Source organism: Lottia gigantea (genome assembly GCF_000327385.1).
Source record: "Lottia gigantea unplaced genomic scaffold LOTGIsca_27, whole genome shotgun sequence".
Lineage (NCBI taxonomy): Eukaryota > Metazoa > Mollusca > Gastropoda > Lottiidae > Lottia > Lottia gigantea.
Window position 1 is genome coordinate 2417095 of NW_008708846.1, and position 20334 is coordinate 2437428.

The following is a 20334-nucleotide window of genomic DNA, read 5'->3' on the forward strand; positions in this document are numbered from 1 at the left end:
AGACTTTTACACTTCTTCTGCTATCGTAACATTTCAAGTAGCCATTTTGTTGTTTTGTTAGAAAACACAAATTGCATAAAATGTGTTTCACATTTCTAACGCACTTAAGATGTTGATAACTAAATACTTGTTTTCTTGATAGAGTTTAATAGACTCCTGAGCATATAGCACAAGGAAAGGTATGTTTAATGTGCACATAGCACAAGGGAATGGGTGTTAAATGAGCATATAGCACAAGGGAATGGGTGTTAAATGAGCATATAGCACAAGGGAATGGGTGTTAAATGAGCATATAGCACAAGGGAATGGATGTTTAATGTGCATATAGCACAAGGAAAGGTATGATTAATGAGCATATAGCACAAGGGAATGGGTGTTAAATGAGCATATAGCACAAGGGAATGGATGTTTGATGTGCATATAGCACAAGGGAATGGGTGTTAAATGAGCATATAGCACAAGGGAATGGATGTTTGATGTGCATATAGCACAAGGGAATAGATGTTTAATGTGCATATAGCACAAGGGAATAGATGTTTAATGGGTATATAGCACAAGGGAATAGATGTTTAATGTGCATATAGCACAAGGGAATAGATGTTTAATGGGTATATAGCACAAGGGAATAGATGTTTAATGGGTATATAGCACAAGGGAATGGATGTTTTACGGTTAATAGCACGAGGGAATGGATATTTAAGGAGCATATAGAACAAGGGAATGTTGAATGGGCATATAGAACAAGGGAATGTTTAATGGGCATATAGAACAAGGGAATGTTTAATGGGCATATAGAACAAGGGAATGGATGTTTAATGATCGTATAGCACAAGGGAATGTTTAATGGGTTAATAGTACAAGGGATTGGATGTTTAATGGGCATATAGAACAAGGGAATGTTTAATGGGCATATAGTACAAGGGAATGGATGTTTAATGATCATATATTCTGTGGAAACAAAGGTCTAGGGGATGTATTTTTTATAGGCACAAAGCTCATTGGAATGGGTAATCCATGGGAACAAAGAATGGGTATATAGCAGGTGTATTAAATAATCAAAGTAGATCAGGTATAAGCCTAAAATAAGCCCTCTGTCTTCATTTAATTTTATGACAATCATTATTATCTTTTTCTATGGTTTAATAACTTTCTGAAATATTTCTTTCAACTATTGTAAACATCTCAAAGAAGTTAATGCAAAACAGATCAGTTCCCTATGGAGAAAATAATGATTTTTAGCAGAATAACAATCTCACAAGTGTAATATCTATTTACATTTTTCTCATTTTATAAATGATGCTGTTAGGTCAAGAACATACTAATAATGATGTAACATGTGATAATACAACATAACTTGAGTTAGGTTAGAATGAACTCTATCTAAGAACAATGTCTGGTGCAATGTCCTGGTAAACAGGAACAAAGTGTAGTATGATGTCCTGGTAAACAGGAACAATGTCTATTGTAATGTTCTGGTAAACAGGAACAAAGTGTAGTGTAATGCCCTCATAGACAAGAACAATATCTGGTGTAATGTCCTGGAAAACAGGAACAAGTGAAGTGTAATGCATGTGAAAACAAGAGCAATGTTTGGTCTCATGCTCGTGGAAGCATGAGAAATGTCTGATGTTATGCTCGTGGAAACATAAGAAATGTCTGATGTCATGCTCTTGGAAACATGAGCAATGTTTGTGTCTGGTTTCATGCTTGTGGAAACATGTGAAATGTCTGGTTTTATGCTTGTGGAAACATGTGAAATGTCTGGTCTCATGCTCGTGGAAACATGAGAAATGTCTGATGTCATGCATGTGGAAACAAGAGCAATGTCTGATGTCATGCTCATGGAAACATGAGAAATGTCTGATGTCATGCATATGGAAACATGAGAAATGTCTGGTTTCATGCTCGTGGAAACAAGGACAATGTCTGGTGTCATGCCCGTGGAAACAAGAAATGTCTGGTGTCATGCTTGTGGAAACGAGCAATGTCTGGTGTCATGCCCGTGGAAAAGAGCGATGTCTGGTGTCATGCTTGTGGAAACAAGAGAATGTCTGGTGTCATGCTTGTGGAAGCGAGCAATGTCTGGTGTCATGCCCGTGGAAACGAACAATGTCTGGTGTCATGCTCGTGGAAACAAAAGAATGTCTGGTGTCATACTAGTGGAAACAAGAGAATGTCTGGTGTCATGCTAGTGGAAACGAGCAATGTCTGGTGTCATGCTCGTGGAAACAAGAGAATGTCTGGTGTCATGCTTGTGGAAATATGAGCAATGTCTGATATCATGATCTAACATTTGTGTCATTTGATATTGCAAGAAACTTAAGATTAATGTCTGTCTCATTGGTGGTTAGATCTGAAATAAAGTTACTCTTACTGCAATTATAAATGTCCATTAGCAGGTGGGAACAGATTTATGAAAATTGAAAATTGTTTTCAGAGTTGTGAAAATAAATAAAGGGCATGTCTGATTATCTTTTGTGTGTTATTTTATTTTCACTAAATGATGTTATCAGATGAATTGATTTTCCAGAAACTTAATGTAAATTCCTTTCATTGCTGAAAGTTCTCAAAGACTGTCGAGTGTCTGTTAGAAACCATTCTTTTTGATTCGGTTACATCACAAGAATATGTCATTGTTTTCTGGCAGATTGAGTTGTTTTTGCCAGGCATGTCTGATTTGTAGTAAAAAAATATATGATTGTGTTATTACTAATATTATTCTTGACATTTTAGTCAGCCAGAAGTCTCACATTTCAGTGCAAATTTGAACATTTTGATATGGTCATTGCCTTGAACAGTTTAAAAGTAGGCATAATGTTAAATATTTCTGTTTCTTGTCATCAATATGTTTTATTTTTCTAATTTCAGGTAAGAAAATTGATAATTAATCTAATTTGAAGATTATAGAGGTATGGTACAGGTCAGAGAACTTTTGCAATTTTCCTCTAATAGTATCAGTTGTAAAACATAGATAGTTATATCTAATTTACAAAAATGAATAAAATTACTCTTCCCCATCACACATATCATATTTTCTAATATTAAATATAGAATTTTATACACCATAGCTGTAATGATTCCTTAAACGGCCATTGTATTCACCAAAAAATATAATACTTATTCAATAATATGACACCATCCATTCATTTGAAAGACATATTTTTGTCAATTATTATAAGAGATTTAAATATGATGATTTGATATGTAAAATAAGTCTGAACACAATACATTGGTGGATATCACACACAAACACACCCTCACACAGACACACACACACACAACATGCCTCACAAAGTGAGAAGTATAAGAAAAATTTTGAGATCAATGATAAGATGTTGATGGTTTTATTGTATCATACATCACTATGTTTTAAGTTGTCTGCTGACAGTCAATGATGTTTACAGGTCAATTGATACTAGTTTAAACACCTATTAACTCTAGTTAACACTATTAAACTGTGGGAGGAGATCTAAGGGGATTTATCAGATTCTACTGGGGGGTTAAGATCTGTACCGTCTGTCTAATTTGTTCTCCAATATTCTCAGAGATAGAATTTTTGTTTCAAGGGATGTGAGAAGTGAATTAGAGAGCCTCGACTAAATTGTAGCAAGAGCTATGAATTTTTTAAACGTGTGGTGAAGACCAACAAAACCAAGGCTGTGCGTTATGTCAGTTAATGCCAATTTATGGCAAATGGTTAGGAATCAACAAAATTTTCAAAAAGGACATTACCCTTAGTTTCAGCAGCCAGCAGGATTAGAACTGGATGTCAATGATTAATAACAGTAGGGAGTAGGGATATTTTTGATTGACATAAAGTCCTAATAGATTACATATCGCAAACCTTTCATCTCCTCTCAACTTTCATACACTAAACTGTAAGATGGTGTTAAACCACTCAGTAGTGTGTGATATGATAAAACCCTGTGTCTGTTGTCACCTTGTTATCACAGGCGTTTGATAATGATAACCTACAAAAAAATTCTGTTTCCCAACAAAAAATTCAAAATGAATTTTATATTCTTTTTTCTTTTGAAGAAATCTTAAAAAATATAGTGTTAATATAATACAGCATTTTACATCTGGTGTGTTCAACCTTTCTTTTTCTATTTCCCCTTCCAGGATGCTTGATCGATTACTATACCCTCTTTGTGAGTTTGGCGCGTCCACTAAGTTGCCACATTTTGAATTCATCCTCTACAGTCCTTCTCCCCCATTTAGTCAGTCTGCCCCCTATTGTACCCCCAGTCTCTGGAGTCTGGCACCGCCACTGCCCCCTTCCTCCTATAAATCTTTATTATTTAATGATTCTGTCTTAGCCTGACTAAATATAACAACTTAAATTTTATTTCTCCCAAAATATCATAAACCACTCATTACATTCCGAATCACGGCCTCAAAGGTATATGCTTCTGTTTTAAAGGAAGCCAATCTCAATGCAGTATATTCCTCATTTCTAGTTTGTGAATGGTTTACTTTAAGTGATGAAATATATGCTGAAGAAAGATAATAATGTATATCTGTCGTCACCTTGTTATCAACTTGTTTGATACTGATAACCAGAGTATTTTATTTGATATTGATGAGAATATTTTATAGGTCAATTTGAGTTGCGACTGATTAGGTTGTGACTATACCTGGCCTGCTAAGGCATCAGAAATCTGTATTTGTAGAATTTAACATACAGAATTATCTTGAATTGCATACCTGGGATCCATTTAAAATATAACTTTTAGCTCTGTTTAGTTTGTTTCAAATTTTTTTTATTTTTGAAAATTACATTAAATTGATCCTTTTGAAAAGGGGACAATGGTTTTCTTTCAGTTTTCTATATTTATTGAATTCCACAACAACAGAATTAAATTTGCTTTTTCAGAAAGTTTTAAATGATATGTTCCTTTAAGGAGAGACATCAAAATCTCGGCCCATATCTAATCTCATCTCAAAGTTTAAGAAGAAACATAAAATAAATTTTATGACTAAGGTTAATGTTGTTGGGGGCACCACTAAGAAGTTGTTCAGTAGAACAGTTAATTGACTAACTATGTGTGTAATGGTTTTATTACGGTCATCATTTACATTTAATACACTATTGACTTGGCTTGTGACCATTGTGGACATAGAGATTAATGTCTGTTGGTTTTTGGTAGTCCAAGTTTTCAGGAGCCATGGACCTATAAACACATTTTGAGGGATTAACGTGTTCACTATAAGTCCAATATAAACACGTTTTGATACAAGAAGAATATTGGTGGTTTAATCTGGTGTGATAATGGCGTCTGCTTTATGGTTGATTGTTCTTTTTTTTGTCTCCTTTTGATCTTTAGTTTTATCACTCTTATCTGATTTTTCTAATTTATTTATCTGAACTTTTTTCAATTTAAACGAAATTACCCGCTATATAACCTTCATCTCTAGATTTCACTTCTGAAAGTTACAGCACAGATGAACTAGATTTCACTACAAAAGAGAGAATTAAGATGGTTATGAATAATCCAAAATGCCCGCTTTGATGTAATAATTCAGTCTTATATGCCTTGTGCAAAATGGAAATGGAATTTGAGTATTTGCCAATTCATTTGTATCCATTTCCACCAGTTTTGAACTTCAATTTCTCAATTGTTATCCTTTTTGATGTTTCTGAATTTTGTAAGGAAAATTTCATCTTGCTGAGGAACACCATGTGCCCTTCTGTTTGCAGTATGTAAAAGTAAGCTTGTTTTTCTGAATTCAAATTGTAATTGTGATCAGATTGTTCAAATAGGGGAACCTATCTTTAACTGATTCTTGTGTCAGAATACAATATGGTGGCAATCTGAAGGTTTGAGTGTTATAACTGACCCATTCACCTTTTCTTAGCTTGTGTTTTTCTAAGGTCAGTTTTCACCAACACAGGAGTTATGACATTTTTATTCAGTTTCAGATGGTAACAAAACAAGTCTGTAAACATTACAGATTAGGTTACAGTACTTCATCATAAAGTTGTTTTTCTTTATTATGTACCCACTTCCACATCTACATGTAGTGCCTTTCAGTCTAAATGTTCCTCAATGCACACTCCATGGCTTTTCACATGGACCATCTGCACAAAGAAGCATACTATTTGAATGCTTTATCCCCTTTTTTTGGTCAGGTCATGGTTGACACTCTGGTGCTTTTCAAAATATTCCTGAAAGCTTATTCAGACTTTAAGAAGTCTGAGGGATCCACTTATTGTCAAAATAATTGATTATCGTCGCTAAGAATTTATAATTTCGATTATTGTATATCAAATTTCATAAGTGATTATATGTCAAAGTTATATGTCCCCATTAACAAGTAGTAATCTCTTCCACATAGTTTCCCTTCAGCACATAACATACCCACAATAAACTATAATAACTAATCAAAACAAGAATATACTTCTAGTGCACAAAAATATCCCATGAAATTAAGAATTTTGGTATGTTTTTAATTATGTATTTACAAGGTTTCTCTATTAAATTATTTCGATTATTAACCGATACTCTGCCATCAATAATCAAACTCAATTTGGTAATCAATACCCAGCTCTAGATCCATTGCTTAGAAATGTTCAAAATTTCAACTTCTGGTGTGGGCTGATCATAAAGTAAATCAATTTGTTATAGTACTATTGGTTTATTTGTTGTAATATAAGTATTAGTAGTCTAATAAGAAATTAGTAAGTTAGTAAGATGAGAAGAGTTAGTAGTACTATCAATGGTAGATCATATTATTTATTAGTAGACAGGTTGTTAACTAATGATATATGATATTGTGAAATAGTAGGATTCTGGTAATATATTTGCTCCTGTATGTAGTATTATTTGTTATATTAGTAGGGAAATACTAAACTCATATGGTATGATGTTGTCCAGGAAAACCCAGTGAGAGTTTCATTACATACCATTTATTTTTAAAGTGATACTACGTCTTAGAATCAATATAAAATATAAGAATTTTGAACTTGGCAAATAAGAGCCAGTAGATATACCTGGTGTTATAAATAACATAACAGGATCCTTATATAATTCGACAAATTCAAAAAACTTCGTAATTATCCATAAATATGCAATTAACTATTGAAAAATGCTTAATATCAAGATTAAGAGTTTTTCAATAATTACTTAGTTTTATGAATTTTCCAATTTTCCAGATTTTACATGGATTCTGTTGTAACTTTATGACACCAGCTAAGCTAACTGATGAATATATACTCATATTGACCATTTCGAGAACTTAAATTTTATGTTCATTCTAAGACGTATCTGTTTAAAAATGAAAATTTACTTCATTGATAAAAATGATTTTCTAACCACCATTAGTGAAATTACCCTAAAAAGAAATAGTCTGTTCAATTCCATCTTGACATTGTCAAGTTATTATGAAACATTGTCTTATACCTTGAATGCAATAGCAACCTTAATGTAGCCAGTAAATACAGCAAATCAGAGCTCATGTCTCACTTCTGGCTTATCAGACTCTCTGACTTGGAATATTCGCAAATGTACAATCTCCAATGATACAAGAAAGGTTGCTATTACAGTCAAGGTATAAGATGAAGTTTGTGATGGCTCAGCAATGTGAAGAGGATCCAAATTTAGTTATACAATTTTCTTATAAACTTTGTGAAGAGTTAGAGGAATTTTTAAAGCACTCACAAAATTCTTGAAATGTACAAATTTCAAAGAAAGTGGGAGATAAGGAGTTAAAAGTGCCCAGATATCAAACTCCCTTTTAAGAATATTACACTAGCATAAATTATCTGATATGTACTATGAAACTATAATGATATAAAAGATATTAAAATTCCTCGGTTTATTTCACTAGTCTAATGTTTTCTTTGATCAAAGAACATATATTCTGATTAGAACAAGGAGGTTACAACAGTTATTCAAGAACCACCCAAACATGCCTTTATGGTTAAAAAGAAAATTAGATATGTGAGACATAAGTCATGAATCAGGGCATTTTACTCCGACCTGATATACAAAGAAAAAAAAGAAAAACATGCAGAGGTTAAATCATGGAAAACAGATATTTAATTAATGGTACAATAAAAATAAAATATGGTTTCACTTAAGTTTTTTTGATATTGAAATGGGTTTGGCTCACTGCATATTTTGCTGTTAGTTATTTACATTGTAAGTCATGTTACTCTCAAATGTTTTTCGATGAACTTTTATGTTTATTCCCACCTCTTTATAAAAAATGTTAAGATATACACAAACATCAACTGATATTTTTTGAGAAAAAATGTAATAGGAAGTCAAAAGGAAGAGCCTTGAAGTTTCTGTAATTGAATAGCACACAGTTTTTGCTTAATAAAAGTATCATGTAAAATCTAATGGTTGTATCTCAATATGCTGTATCTTGTAGTTGCCTTTTTAAAGGGATAGATGTGCAATTTTGGGGGTTGATTTCAGTATTGAATATATCTAAATAGTCTTCAGAAGTTCTAGAAATGTACGAAAATTGCTTAATTCTTTCAAATATATTTCAAACTAGGAATTTCCTTTCCTTTTTCTATCGATATCTTTTCTATATATGGCAGTGTCTCTAGAAAAGACAACTCTTTTTAACTTCCAAATGCAGATAATTCTGGACACACATGGATTTGAAGGCTCAAATTTCAATGGTGAGCTGTGTACACTATTATTGCTTGACTTGAAATCTACAATACAATCTAATGTCTTTTCTGAAAACCATAGTATTTTATGCATAGTAAATTTCTCATTTTTTTAAAATGTTATACAGTGGATTATGAATGTTTGAAATTATTGTAATTGAGTGGCTATGATATACAGCCTGAGTCAAAAAGACCAGACAGTATATATTTATTCAAGGCTATCTCTTATCAATTTAATTGTTTTTCAATGATACATACTGTTACAGTAATAATACTAATCTTGAGTGTTATTAACCACTACTTCTAGCTGTAAATAACTGCCACCTTTTCAAAAGGATTTTACAGAATTGTGATGGTCAAGTTTTTTTTTTTTTTCCCCAGTAGCATGACGTTGGATGGATTGCCCAAGTCAATTTAGATTGTATAAATTTTTATTGCGTACTGCAGGAGTTTTGAAATTTTGGAGGGTGATGAGATGCTATGGACAATTATGCTTTTAAGTCGTTCTATTCAGTCATGTTATATTGAAAAAGATTGCAGGGAAAATCTATGATACCGATTTGCTTTTAAAGGAACTTGAAAGTGTTCCAGTACTTTCAGATACAATATGGCTGTAATTGTGCTGTCAGATCAATTTTTCTGGAATTCCAGGCACACCAGGAAGAAATTGTCCCTGATTTTCAACAGCTATTGAAACCCTTTAAGTAGCAAAAAAGGTTTCTTTATCACATTAATTAATGACACACTTTAATTATCAGAATCTTTTGAGTCTTATAAAAAATAAGAAAAGTGAAAAGCTCAATATTAGGATATTCGTGTCACGATATTGACTTCAAATATAACCTAGTTAAATCACATCAAAGGATTGACTTGTTTCTTGTCCACTGATCAGAGGAGTGACCTGTCTCCTAGACTGGACACCTTGTCCCCTCAAACCTGAAAAACTTGGCTGTCCACCCGAATAAGTGTCAACATCATGTCTTTCATATTTAAATTGATACTTTTAAGCTGCTAGGTTTTAACTTGTGATGTTTTGTTTGACCACAAACATTCATAGTCTACAATGATTGATTTGTTGGATTTTATTATTTTATTCAGGTTTAATATCTAGGCAACCATTTTAAACCACCAGACATCTACATCAAATTTTACACCTGTGACATGTCCGAATATTTTTTCAATACTTAAGAATGGAAAAACTTGAAAATGATTTCAAGTCAATTTTCAAGCGTTTTCAAAATTCTTAATTCTTTTGAACAAATTGACATACATTTACAAATGTTCATAGTTTACTATATTTTCAAAGTTTAATATATTTTCAAAATTTTACTATATATATTCATATTTTACTATATTTTCAAAGTTTACTATATATTCATAGTTTACTAAATTTTCAAAGTTTACTATATTTTCATAGGTTACTATATATTCATAGTTTACTATTATATTCATAGTTTACTATATATTCATAGTTTACTATATATTCATAGTTTACTATATATTCATAGTTTTCAAAGTTTACTATATTTTCATAGTTTACTGTATTTTCAAAGTTTACTATATTTTCATAGGTTACTATATATTCATAGTTTACTATTATATTCATAGTTTACTATATATTCATAGTTTACTATATATTCATAGTTTACTATATTTTCATAGTTTATTATGTATTCATAGTTTACTATATATTCAAAGTTTACTATATATTCATAGTTTACTATATTTTCACAGTTTACTATATATTCATAGTTTACTATATTTTCATAGTTTACTATATTTTCATAGTTTACTATATATTCATAGTTTTCAAAGTTTACTATATTTTCATAGTTTACTGTATTTTCAAAGTTTACTATATATTCATAGTTTACTATATTTTCATAGTTTACTATATTTTCATAGGTTACTATATATTCATAGTTTACTGTATTTTCAAAGTTTACTATATTTTCAAAAATTCCAAAGCAAATGTCAAGTTTCCTTGTATATCTTGTCTATACAGCTAAAAATATCTTATGTCCAATTTACAAGAAAAATGCAATGAGTTTGAGATTAAAATCATAAGTCGGAGCATAATTTCAATATTTCTTCACTATCTCATATGGATGATATATACAAATTCTTTCAAATTTTTTCTCTTAACTCTACACCGCAAGTAGGTCTATTGTCATGATAGAATCCATGTTCTTTAAAATATTATTTTGATTGGATGCACATGACAAATTATGAAACCTAATAAATTTTTAATATATTTTTTTTACAAGGGAATATGATACGAAATGTAAATATTTTGTTAAAGGTATTTAATACAGGATCAGCTGTAGGTATATTAAACTCTCATTATAAGTTATATATTATTATCACCCAATTGTATGCCTTCATTATGACTCTATATGGGCTAGGTATCTAAGAAAGCCACAAAGAAATTATATGTGATATTTTACCACAATAACAAACGTCCATGACTACAGTATGCCACCTGGGCCTTGGCTAAGTCTCTCAGTCAAACATATTTCCAAAATTTTCAATATGTTTTTCAGTTGTCATTAAAGGGACATTTTCAGTGGTTGATTTGAGTCTTGAATATATGTAAATAGTCTTCAGAAGTACTAGAAACGTATGAAAATCAGATAATTCCTTTTAACATATTTCAAACTAGGAATTTTACTCACTATTTCTATACATGTCTTTTCAACACAGATAATTCTGAACACACATGGATTTGAAGGCTCAAATTGCAAAGGTGAGCTGTGCACACTATGACTAATTAGCTAAGCTAAAAAATTCCTTTTTCTCAGACTAAGGTAAGATTGGTCGAACAAATGGCCTAGCTCAAGATCACAATGAACATTACCATCTCTTTGATTTCACCAATTTGAGTGCATAAAAAATAGGCTACTTTTATTTTGGTAGTGTAAGGTTTTAAGGATGGGTAAATTTTGATACACTTGAAATTGTTTCAATTAAGACAGGCTTCAGTGAATCTTTTAAATAGACAGGTATAAGTACCCAAATTATCGGAAAATATTCATGGGTGCTTTATATTATTTAAAAGCAAATCTGGTTGAAGTCAGTCTTTAACATTATTAAAAAAAACACAGTAATTTGTAGATAATTTTTATTGACCCAAATATATATAATGATTTATAAATCATGCATGCAATGTTAATCATAATTTTATTAGGTTAAAGTCGGAAATGAAGATAATTTATGTGACAAATGTAATGGATGTAATTTTGTTAAAAATTTTGATTTTAGTTATACAATATATATTTTCAAATTCTTCAAAAAATTTACAAAAATTATTTCCCACATCAAACTCTTGTGATTGATCGGCCAATAGTTTTGTGTGAGAGTCTGACTGACTTTTCAGACTTACATGATCTGGTGACTGTTTTTAGGTCTTAAAGGAACCTTCCGCTTTTTTTGTAGGTTGAAATTTTTTTTTGCTCAAATATGTGAAAACTATAAACCAAAATCTATAGAAATGTATCCCATAACATATCTGAAAGTTTTAACTAAAAAAATCTAGCCGTTAATTCTTATACTCCAAAACTTCGTAACCTCCTAAAGTTTGTTATGCTTTTTGCAAGCTGTTAGAAAACTACTATACTGATTTGAGTAAAATAAATGCCTTATTTTAGAGAAATATATTTTTTCTAAAGATTTCAACCAAATATAACGAGCCATTATGAAGTCAAACACCAAACCTAGGCCAAACTGCTTAATTAACAATTAGTACTGTCAGGTTTTAATTAACCCTTTTAAAATAAATTCAGTTTGACCAAGTAGATACATAAGATATAAATAGCATACTAACTTTAGGTATATTTTTAGTTATAATTTACAATGTTTTTTGAGAATGTTTTACAAAAACAGGGGAATGCCCCTTTAATAAAATGCAAAGAACTAAATTTGAAATCATGGCATTTAATCATAAAGAATCGACAAATTAAATTTTATGTCTTTCACTTGGCATGGTCTCTTTAATGATGGTTTCATCTGTAATGATAATGATTTTGTAATTGCCTTTAAGTCTATTATTTTTTATTTACTTGATAAATTATGAAAGAATTTTAATGTCTTTATGTTCATTGGTTTCTGAGAGTTTCTCACATGAGTGAAAATGACCCAGTGATATAAGTTTTAGTATTTAGAAAAGAATGTTTTGAATAGACCTGTGTCATCACCAAAACAAATGATAAAAATCTTTAATGTAAAAAATTTAAGGCTTAATGAGAAAACAAATCCAGAATTTTTTGCAATAGGAAAGGTTAGGGTTCATGTCATCGTCTCAATGTCAGTTATTACGAAATTTGAATTATACCTTGACTGCAATAGCCACCTTTCTTGTATCGTGGAATACAGCAAATTGATTGGATGTCACCAGAGCTCTTGACAAAAAAGGCTATAAAACATTATAGCTTTCTGTTCACAGATTTTCTGTGAGGCCTCCAACTGGCTTCAATTACAAACTTGATACATTAAAGGTGATTATTACAGTCAAGGTATAAAAATGACTTGACATTGTGACGATGGGGTCATGTAGAGTCTACAGACTTTTCAAATGGGGCTCACCAGCAATCTTGACCCATGTTAGCCATTTGTGCTCAGTCTTAGTTCTGATCCAGATTGAGATGTGGTACAATCAAATCAGTAAAAATGATCAATGGTGACACAAGTAAATGTTGAAAAGCATTAGATGTAAGTCAAATAGCATTAGTGCTGGCTTGATATATTGGTGAATCGATGTATCGCGATACATGCCATGATATGCGTATCTTATCGCGAGGTTGTGTATCTATACTTTACGATACTCCTCATTCCTTCAAAAAGTTAGAATTTTTGTAAGTTAAAATGAAGATAAAATATTAATTTTTATTCCATTACCCTGATCGTGACCCTTGTATTGTGATACGTATCGCATCATGGCATATACCCATTACCCAGCATTATATAGCATGGTATTGTAAAACAATAGTCAAATTGTCAAACTTATTCAACAAATAAAAAATTTCATTGCAATGTTGCAAAATTGATCTTTAGTTCTTTTATTAGTATCAATCTATTGATCAAAGTTGAAAAAGATATAAGTTGAAATAATGTATGTATTCAAAAGAAAATATTAAGAGTTATCTTTGCATTGATCCTTTGAAGTGGTTGTGTTATCTGTCTAAAACTGATATTTTTAAAAACATGTTTTTGATGTGCACAAAATTTGTTTTTCAAAGGTTCTTTTTGTGCATCAATCATTATCATATGAGAATCACAAAACAAAAAGACAAAACAAGGTAGTCTACAGTTTTATAAGATCCTTTGATATTACAGAAGAACTAAGGGAGCTGTGGTTGCTGAGTGAGTTTAACGCTTGTACGCTAACCAGAAGGCCCAGAATTCAATCCAGGCTTATGGTTGAGATAATATTTTTATATTTTCTCACCTGGTGTCCCCATGTCAGTGATGCAGGTAAGAAGGGCTGACATGGAAAGAGTGTCTTGTCAATCAGATTATGACAATAAACCAAGACCCTGTATGCTACAGGCTGTGCACCTTAAAAGATCCTTCGACAGTTGGAAATGGAATGCAAATGCTGCTGTCCTGCCAAAATTTTCCTCATTACACACTGCATGGTTTTGCCCATCTTTATTGGCTCTATTACGGTCAGAAGAGTAGACATAAAACTCCATTCATTTTATTATTTTTTTTTTTTTTTTTTTACAAAAGAACAAAGCTAGATGTCTGAACAATATGGAAGTGTTTTGCTTTGATCTGTAACTTACTGTATATTTATAATATTTATATAAAAAGATGACAACTTTTGACAAGTGCTGTAAAGTTATGATCTAATTCAAAATCTCATTGATTTTACTTTTTCTTATTGTACAAACAGATATTTCTGGGCATATATCTTAGAATTATGGCGACACTTGAACCAAATTTGTATTGAGTTTTTTTGGTTGACATTTTGATGCATTGAACGTATTGGTAAAGACTTTGAGAAAGAATTTCTTCATATGAATACAGGCAGTTCTACTTTTCTTTTGATATATTATATTGTATGTACTTCAAGTGCTTAAACTGTACCGACTAGCTACTTTAACCATGTTTCCACTGAGAATTGTAAAGTAAAGCTAGCTTTAAGTTAGAGTTTAACTGGTTCCCGAACGACTTTAGCCTCAATCACAAAGTCACACATTCTTGACAACTCATGATGAACAAGACTACAGTTTAGACCAGTAAATAATGCAGTAGACCGGAAAGACCAGTACTCCTCCTATTGCCAAACAAGATAAAGCTGGCTTTTTGCTTTTCCACTGGTTAAGCTTTAAGCTAGCTTTTAGTTGGCCTCCGATAAATTGCCAAACTCAAAAAGAGAGGATTTTGGTTCCAGAACCGTAATGGTTCGGCAATTTGCCAAGTGGAAACACACGAAAGCTAGCTTGAAGCCGACTTATTTCCTCAGTGGAAACACAAGTTTAAATGGTGTGGACGGTATATCACAATGTGCTGTCAAACTACCCTACTGCTACATGGTACTATAGTACATGTTAGTGATATAGTCGAAGTATGGGAACTGTCAACTCTACTTGTAATTAATGAATAGGCTAATTATCAGGGTTTTTGATCAACACCTTTAAATTATAGCTTGTCAAAGTTAATTATGACTTTATATAGTAATTGGCCACGGTCTGCAATGACCTTGAACCTCAACTGTATTTTCTGTTAATAACTTTTGATGACTGTATCTGAAAATTGTTACCAGTCTGAAATATATGCCTACACATATGGGATAATAGTGGCTGCCTCCATTTTCACTGTTCCTCAAGAAACCATACAGAAACAAATGTATTTGGATTCATATCCATTTATAAAGATATAAAGTTTAAGATCAACCTAGCTCATACTTCACAAGTCTCGCTAAAAACCTTTGTTTTGGTGAACAGGCATTTCAGGGGCATACACTGTGTGTGAACAACTGCACAATTTCTTTCGGTCAAAAGTTTAATGCATGGAGGGTAATACATTATTTCTACTTTTGATGGGAAATTGTACTACTTTCTACTACTTCTCATGGCTTTGATCAAGAAATTAACAGATTTTCTTGTGAGAATTTGAGCAGACACAATTGTAATTGCAGAAATATGTTGACAAAAAGATTTATAATTAAGTCTTAATATGATATCAATGTCCTTAACTTTTTATTCTTGACCAAAAAAAAAAAAATGAATAAGATTTATAATTGAAACAGAGTGGACAATATCTATCAATCAGGGCAATACAATGCAGGGAGATATTTGATAGTAAATGATCTTTTTTACCCTTTCTTAATAAACGTCATGTATTTTTCCACTTGACAACACAATTACAAGGCCATAGATTATTTTTATGACCGTCCTCACCCATTTCACCTCCAAATATGTCTTTAATTGGACTTGTTTCTATCCATTTAGGTGTATGATGACATATTTGCATTATTATTATTAATACCCTCTTTTTCTAGCTTGGTGAATGTCAAGAATTTCTATTTACTTTAAAGGAGATTCTAAATGATAACTTTGTGGCAAAATCATTTTAAATGAAGAGAAAATCCTTGGAACCTACATGACAAAATTTTGAATATCTCTTAAAGTCATTCAGGTTGCCTTTATTGGCCACAAATTATCAAAGCGATATGCATTGGTGGAAGTCTTATGTCTAAAGAAATAGTACTGTTAAACCAAAGGTGCTTTCTGATAGATGTCACTTTAACGTTTTTCTGAGGAAGATTAGAGACGTCTGCTATAATTCATGCCTACACCAAGTTGAACTGTGTAAATCTGATTAGTAAGGTGTTGACAGCTAGATTAGTGAGGACTAACTGGATTCTAATTCTATTATATTATAATCTTATATTTACTACATAGATATTATTCAAATCTTAGATATAGGTTATTGTTACAGTTTTAAGCTGTTGCCAAGGATTTGAAGAAACATTTCTACCTCTTTATTGAAGAGCGAAAATTACTCAAAAGAGTTTCACACTTGCTTGTTAATTTGAAGATCTTGACTTTGCGCTCAGCATTGGTCCAGAGAGAACCTTTTCTAATTGTAGTTCCGAGAGACTGACATGAAAAGCATTAGGTTTGTGGCTTTGCACGTTCAAGCTTCCTTTTACAAGTGTAAATTGCAGAAGAGTATGTTAATGCCACTGTCCTGACAAAAGTTTTCAGATGCGGAAAAAGGAAAAAAAAAAAAAATTTTAAGAAATAGCTCTTATAATGGATGTAATATTTATGAATTACCATGACCGAAATGTCTTGGAATCCTGGAACTCTCTAAGAAATCAAATCATTCCATTATTGACTTTTGAAGTGTGTGTCAAGGTTCTACAAGATGTCATATAAACATAGACCTTCTTGGCATGACATGAGGCACTGTAGGTAATTAATTAACTTTCCAATCAAATATCAGAAAAAGTTTATTATAGACTTACAATTCATTCCTAGACTCTGGATAATAAACCAACAATTTATAGGGTTTATTCATTAAATCATTGAATAGTTTGGCTTCACTTCTTGACAGCTCTATACATAAACAATAATTCAATAATTCTTTAAGTTATTTGGATTGAAAACAAAATGATACCTTGTACATCTTGTTGTTTGGAGGAAAGGTTTCTGTGGAAACACCAAACTTTAAGAATGAAAAAGCAGTTATATTAGGCCCGCAGCGTCATGTAAAATTTGAGAAAATGCTTCGTTTGCTTCGTTTGCTTCTTGTCACTGTCAATGTGGCCCGCAGATTGTGGTTGCCTATTCTGATTTCGAAACCGTTATATTCGCGCTGTTATATCAAAGTATGACGTCAAAATGAATCTTAACAAATCAAATCGTTAACGAGGTCTGACCTCGTGTGAAACAGTGATTTTACCTCAAATATGTCTGTTATTTGCCAAGCACACTGAACTACTTTAATACTAATATTATATTGAATAAATGACTTGCATGTTTCTCAACTTGATTTTTTTAATGTTCAAACTAATTTAAAAAAGGCTATAGACCAATTTAATTTCATACTCGCTCATTATTGATTTATCAAAAACCATGAGTTTATTTCATTTCTGATGATGATTTTTTTATCATTGGGAATGAAGGGTGTTTCAGCTGGGCTGATTTTGTTATTTTTCTTTTCTGATTTCTTGAAAATTGAGGCAGAAGGATCCGTAAAACAAGAAAATAAATTGGTCTGGCCTAAATTGCTTCTATTTTCAATTTTGGATCACCAGACCTGTATCAATTAATTGATTCATATTTTTGGCAGGTATAACTATTTTTAAATGGTGTTTATGATAGTAATTTGTGATTTGAAATGAAGATTTGGGAAAATTAAAGAGGGATCATGATAGAGTAATTGAGGCTAGGTACTGTAACTGTCAATCAAGCGTCCAGTTACTGGCTTCATTTCCTGTATCAATGCTTGTTTAAGTCTACCTAATTTTTAAACATTATGACTTCCACAACATGACTTTGGTAGAAAAAAACATGTCCATCAAACATTAATATAAACTGATTTCACAGTGGTACACTGAAATTGACTTTATTGGCCACATGTTACTATATTATAAATCCTGCTAAAAACATCACAGCCATCTGCTGGCATCTGCAAATCATATGTTAGTTTGGTGCGATTTAAAGCAAGCATGTACTTCGGTCTCGTCTAAAGCTTGTGTGCAGCAAAGTTATCTCAGAACACTCTACAGAGTCTGGCCTGAGAACTTCTTCTTCTTTTTGGTGGATGGTGTCCGCTTTGGAAAAATTCCATATCGCAGACGTTGAGTTAGGAGTGTCTCGCTCCTATGGTTAGGTCTGAGAACAGTCTAATTGAACCTTTGTTCTTATTTTATTAGTTTTGTTTCAAACGTTTTATTAGCTATTAGCTTTGTACCACCACAATAAGGTCTAACACTGTCCTTCATTCTGTTAACCTTTGCTTGACCTCTGTTTTAACCAATGACGTGTCTGCCCTTTCCAGCGATGGAATAATGTGAACAATAGCAAACAAGGTGCATTCTGAGGCATATTAGACTAGCGTACACGGATGTTCTGAGAACGCTTCTTGGAGGTTGACCAGATTTTGAACAGTTCCCGATATGCTTGTCAGTTAATTTTACTTAAATTCATCTGTTCTATTCTGAAAACTGAGAATTTTTCTAATGTTAACAGCTCAGCCAGAGACCAGTCCCACAATATTACAACTGAGTAATGCAGCTCATATACCCAATATCTCTACTTAATTAAATAACACCATAAGTGGCTAATCTATTTGCTGACTTGTTGAGAAATACTTGATTAAGTAACTAGTGATTATCATAGGGAAAGAGAGAGTGAGAGATTTTAACATACAATCAAGTTTAACAGTTGACTGTTAGCTAGACCATTCTATTATTATCACAGTGATAAGTAAACTATACTCTAGGGTATACTTATCATCACTTCTATACCTTTGGTGTACCTTTAACACGTTAATTTGACAGTATTGGTCTATGGAATTCAGACTGTGTGTATCTAGAGTCAATTTCTTAAGGTCTTTTCTGATATCAGATTGATAAAACTTCACTAAATTGGTAAAATCATCTTGTATATGAGGCAAATTCTTTTAGCTGTTAGCTTTGGGTTAACTTATAAAATAGCCTTACTTTAAGCCCTTCCATCAAGGCACCAGTTAAAGAGCAATTTTCTGAACAGATAGGCCTATAGATTTGGAGAAATCAAACCCTTCCTTCACCCAAATGAAGTTTCACTATTTAAATGTATACTGAAGTGTATATGGTATTTGAATTTAAATTATCAGTATATTTTGTCAACAGTTTTTAGACGCCAAATGATCTCTAAACTGAAATTATAATTTACGTGTCCATTTTTGGGTTAATATTTATTCAAATAACTGATCAGAACAATCTTTCTTTTTGTGTTTAAATCAGCTGAATATTTGAGACAATTCATCATATTAATAGCTTTACTTTGATGTGTGTATATTCCTCTAGGCATGTTATTTTGGCCTGATCTTGATCTGAAAACATTAAACTATAGATCATTTACTCTGAATTTACAAATAAATTTTGTTGATCTCCTTAATTTTTTTTACCCTCCAGGTGCTTTTTCTTTGATCAAGAAAATATAAACTTGAAGGTAAATTATCAAATTGATATGATATTCACAGGCACAGAAATAATATACCAGATACAAGTGATTAGCTATTGTAATTGAGCCAACATGAGGTAATGACAATCCATTGCCTTTAAAATGTGGTCCATAGAGATTCTTTTTAACTGAAGACAGATTTTGGGTAGCCTGCATGAAGCCTTTTAGTGGTCGTCTCTTCAACACAACTTTTAATTTAATTTACCGTGTTTCACTGTAGCAGGTAAATCTTGTGTTAAGGAACACAGTTTTAATTGTGCAAAGCGTATGACGATGTTGAAACTCATGAGTAATATAGGAAAAAGAGCAACTCATCTCATAAAATTCAGTGCCTCGTAAGAAATTATTTAACAAAATGTCTCATCTATTTCGTGAAAAAAGGAGCATGGTTTAAAAGAAGATGTCTGGTGAAAGGGGTTGAAAGCTGACAATGGTCAGACTTTCAGAATCACTTTCCATGGCATCAGAATTTGATTTACTTTGAGGAGGATTTAAACCCACATCACCTAATCGCCTTGCAGA

The 20334-nt window shown here is 31.9% G+C and overlaps 1 protein-coding gene across 1 annotated transcript; it reads right to left on the reverse strand.

Annotated features, from left to right (window-relative positions):
• Positions 1 to 10212: 10212 nt before the first annotated feature.
• On the reverse strand, positions 10213 to 10581 carry LOTGIDRAFT_117863 (hypothetical protein; the record flags this gene model as incomplete). Its single annotated transcript, XM_009056340.1, has 1 exon — positions 10213 to 10581. A coding segment is annotated over one exon (369 nt), but the record flags the coding sequence as incomplete, so codon positions are not given.
• Positions 10582 to 20334: the final 9753 nt, after the last annotated feature.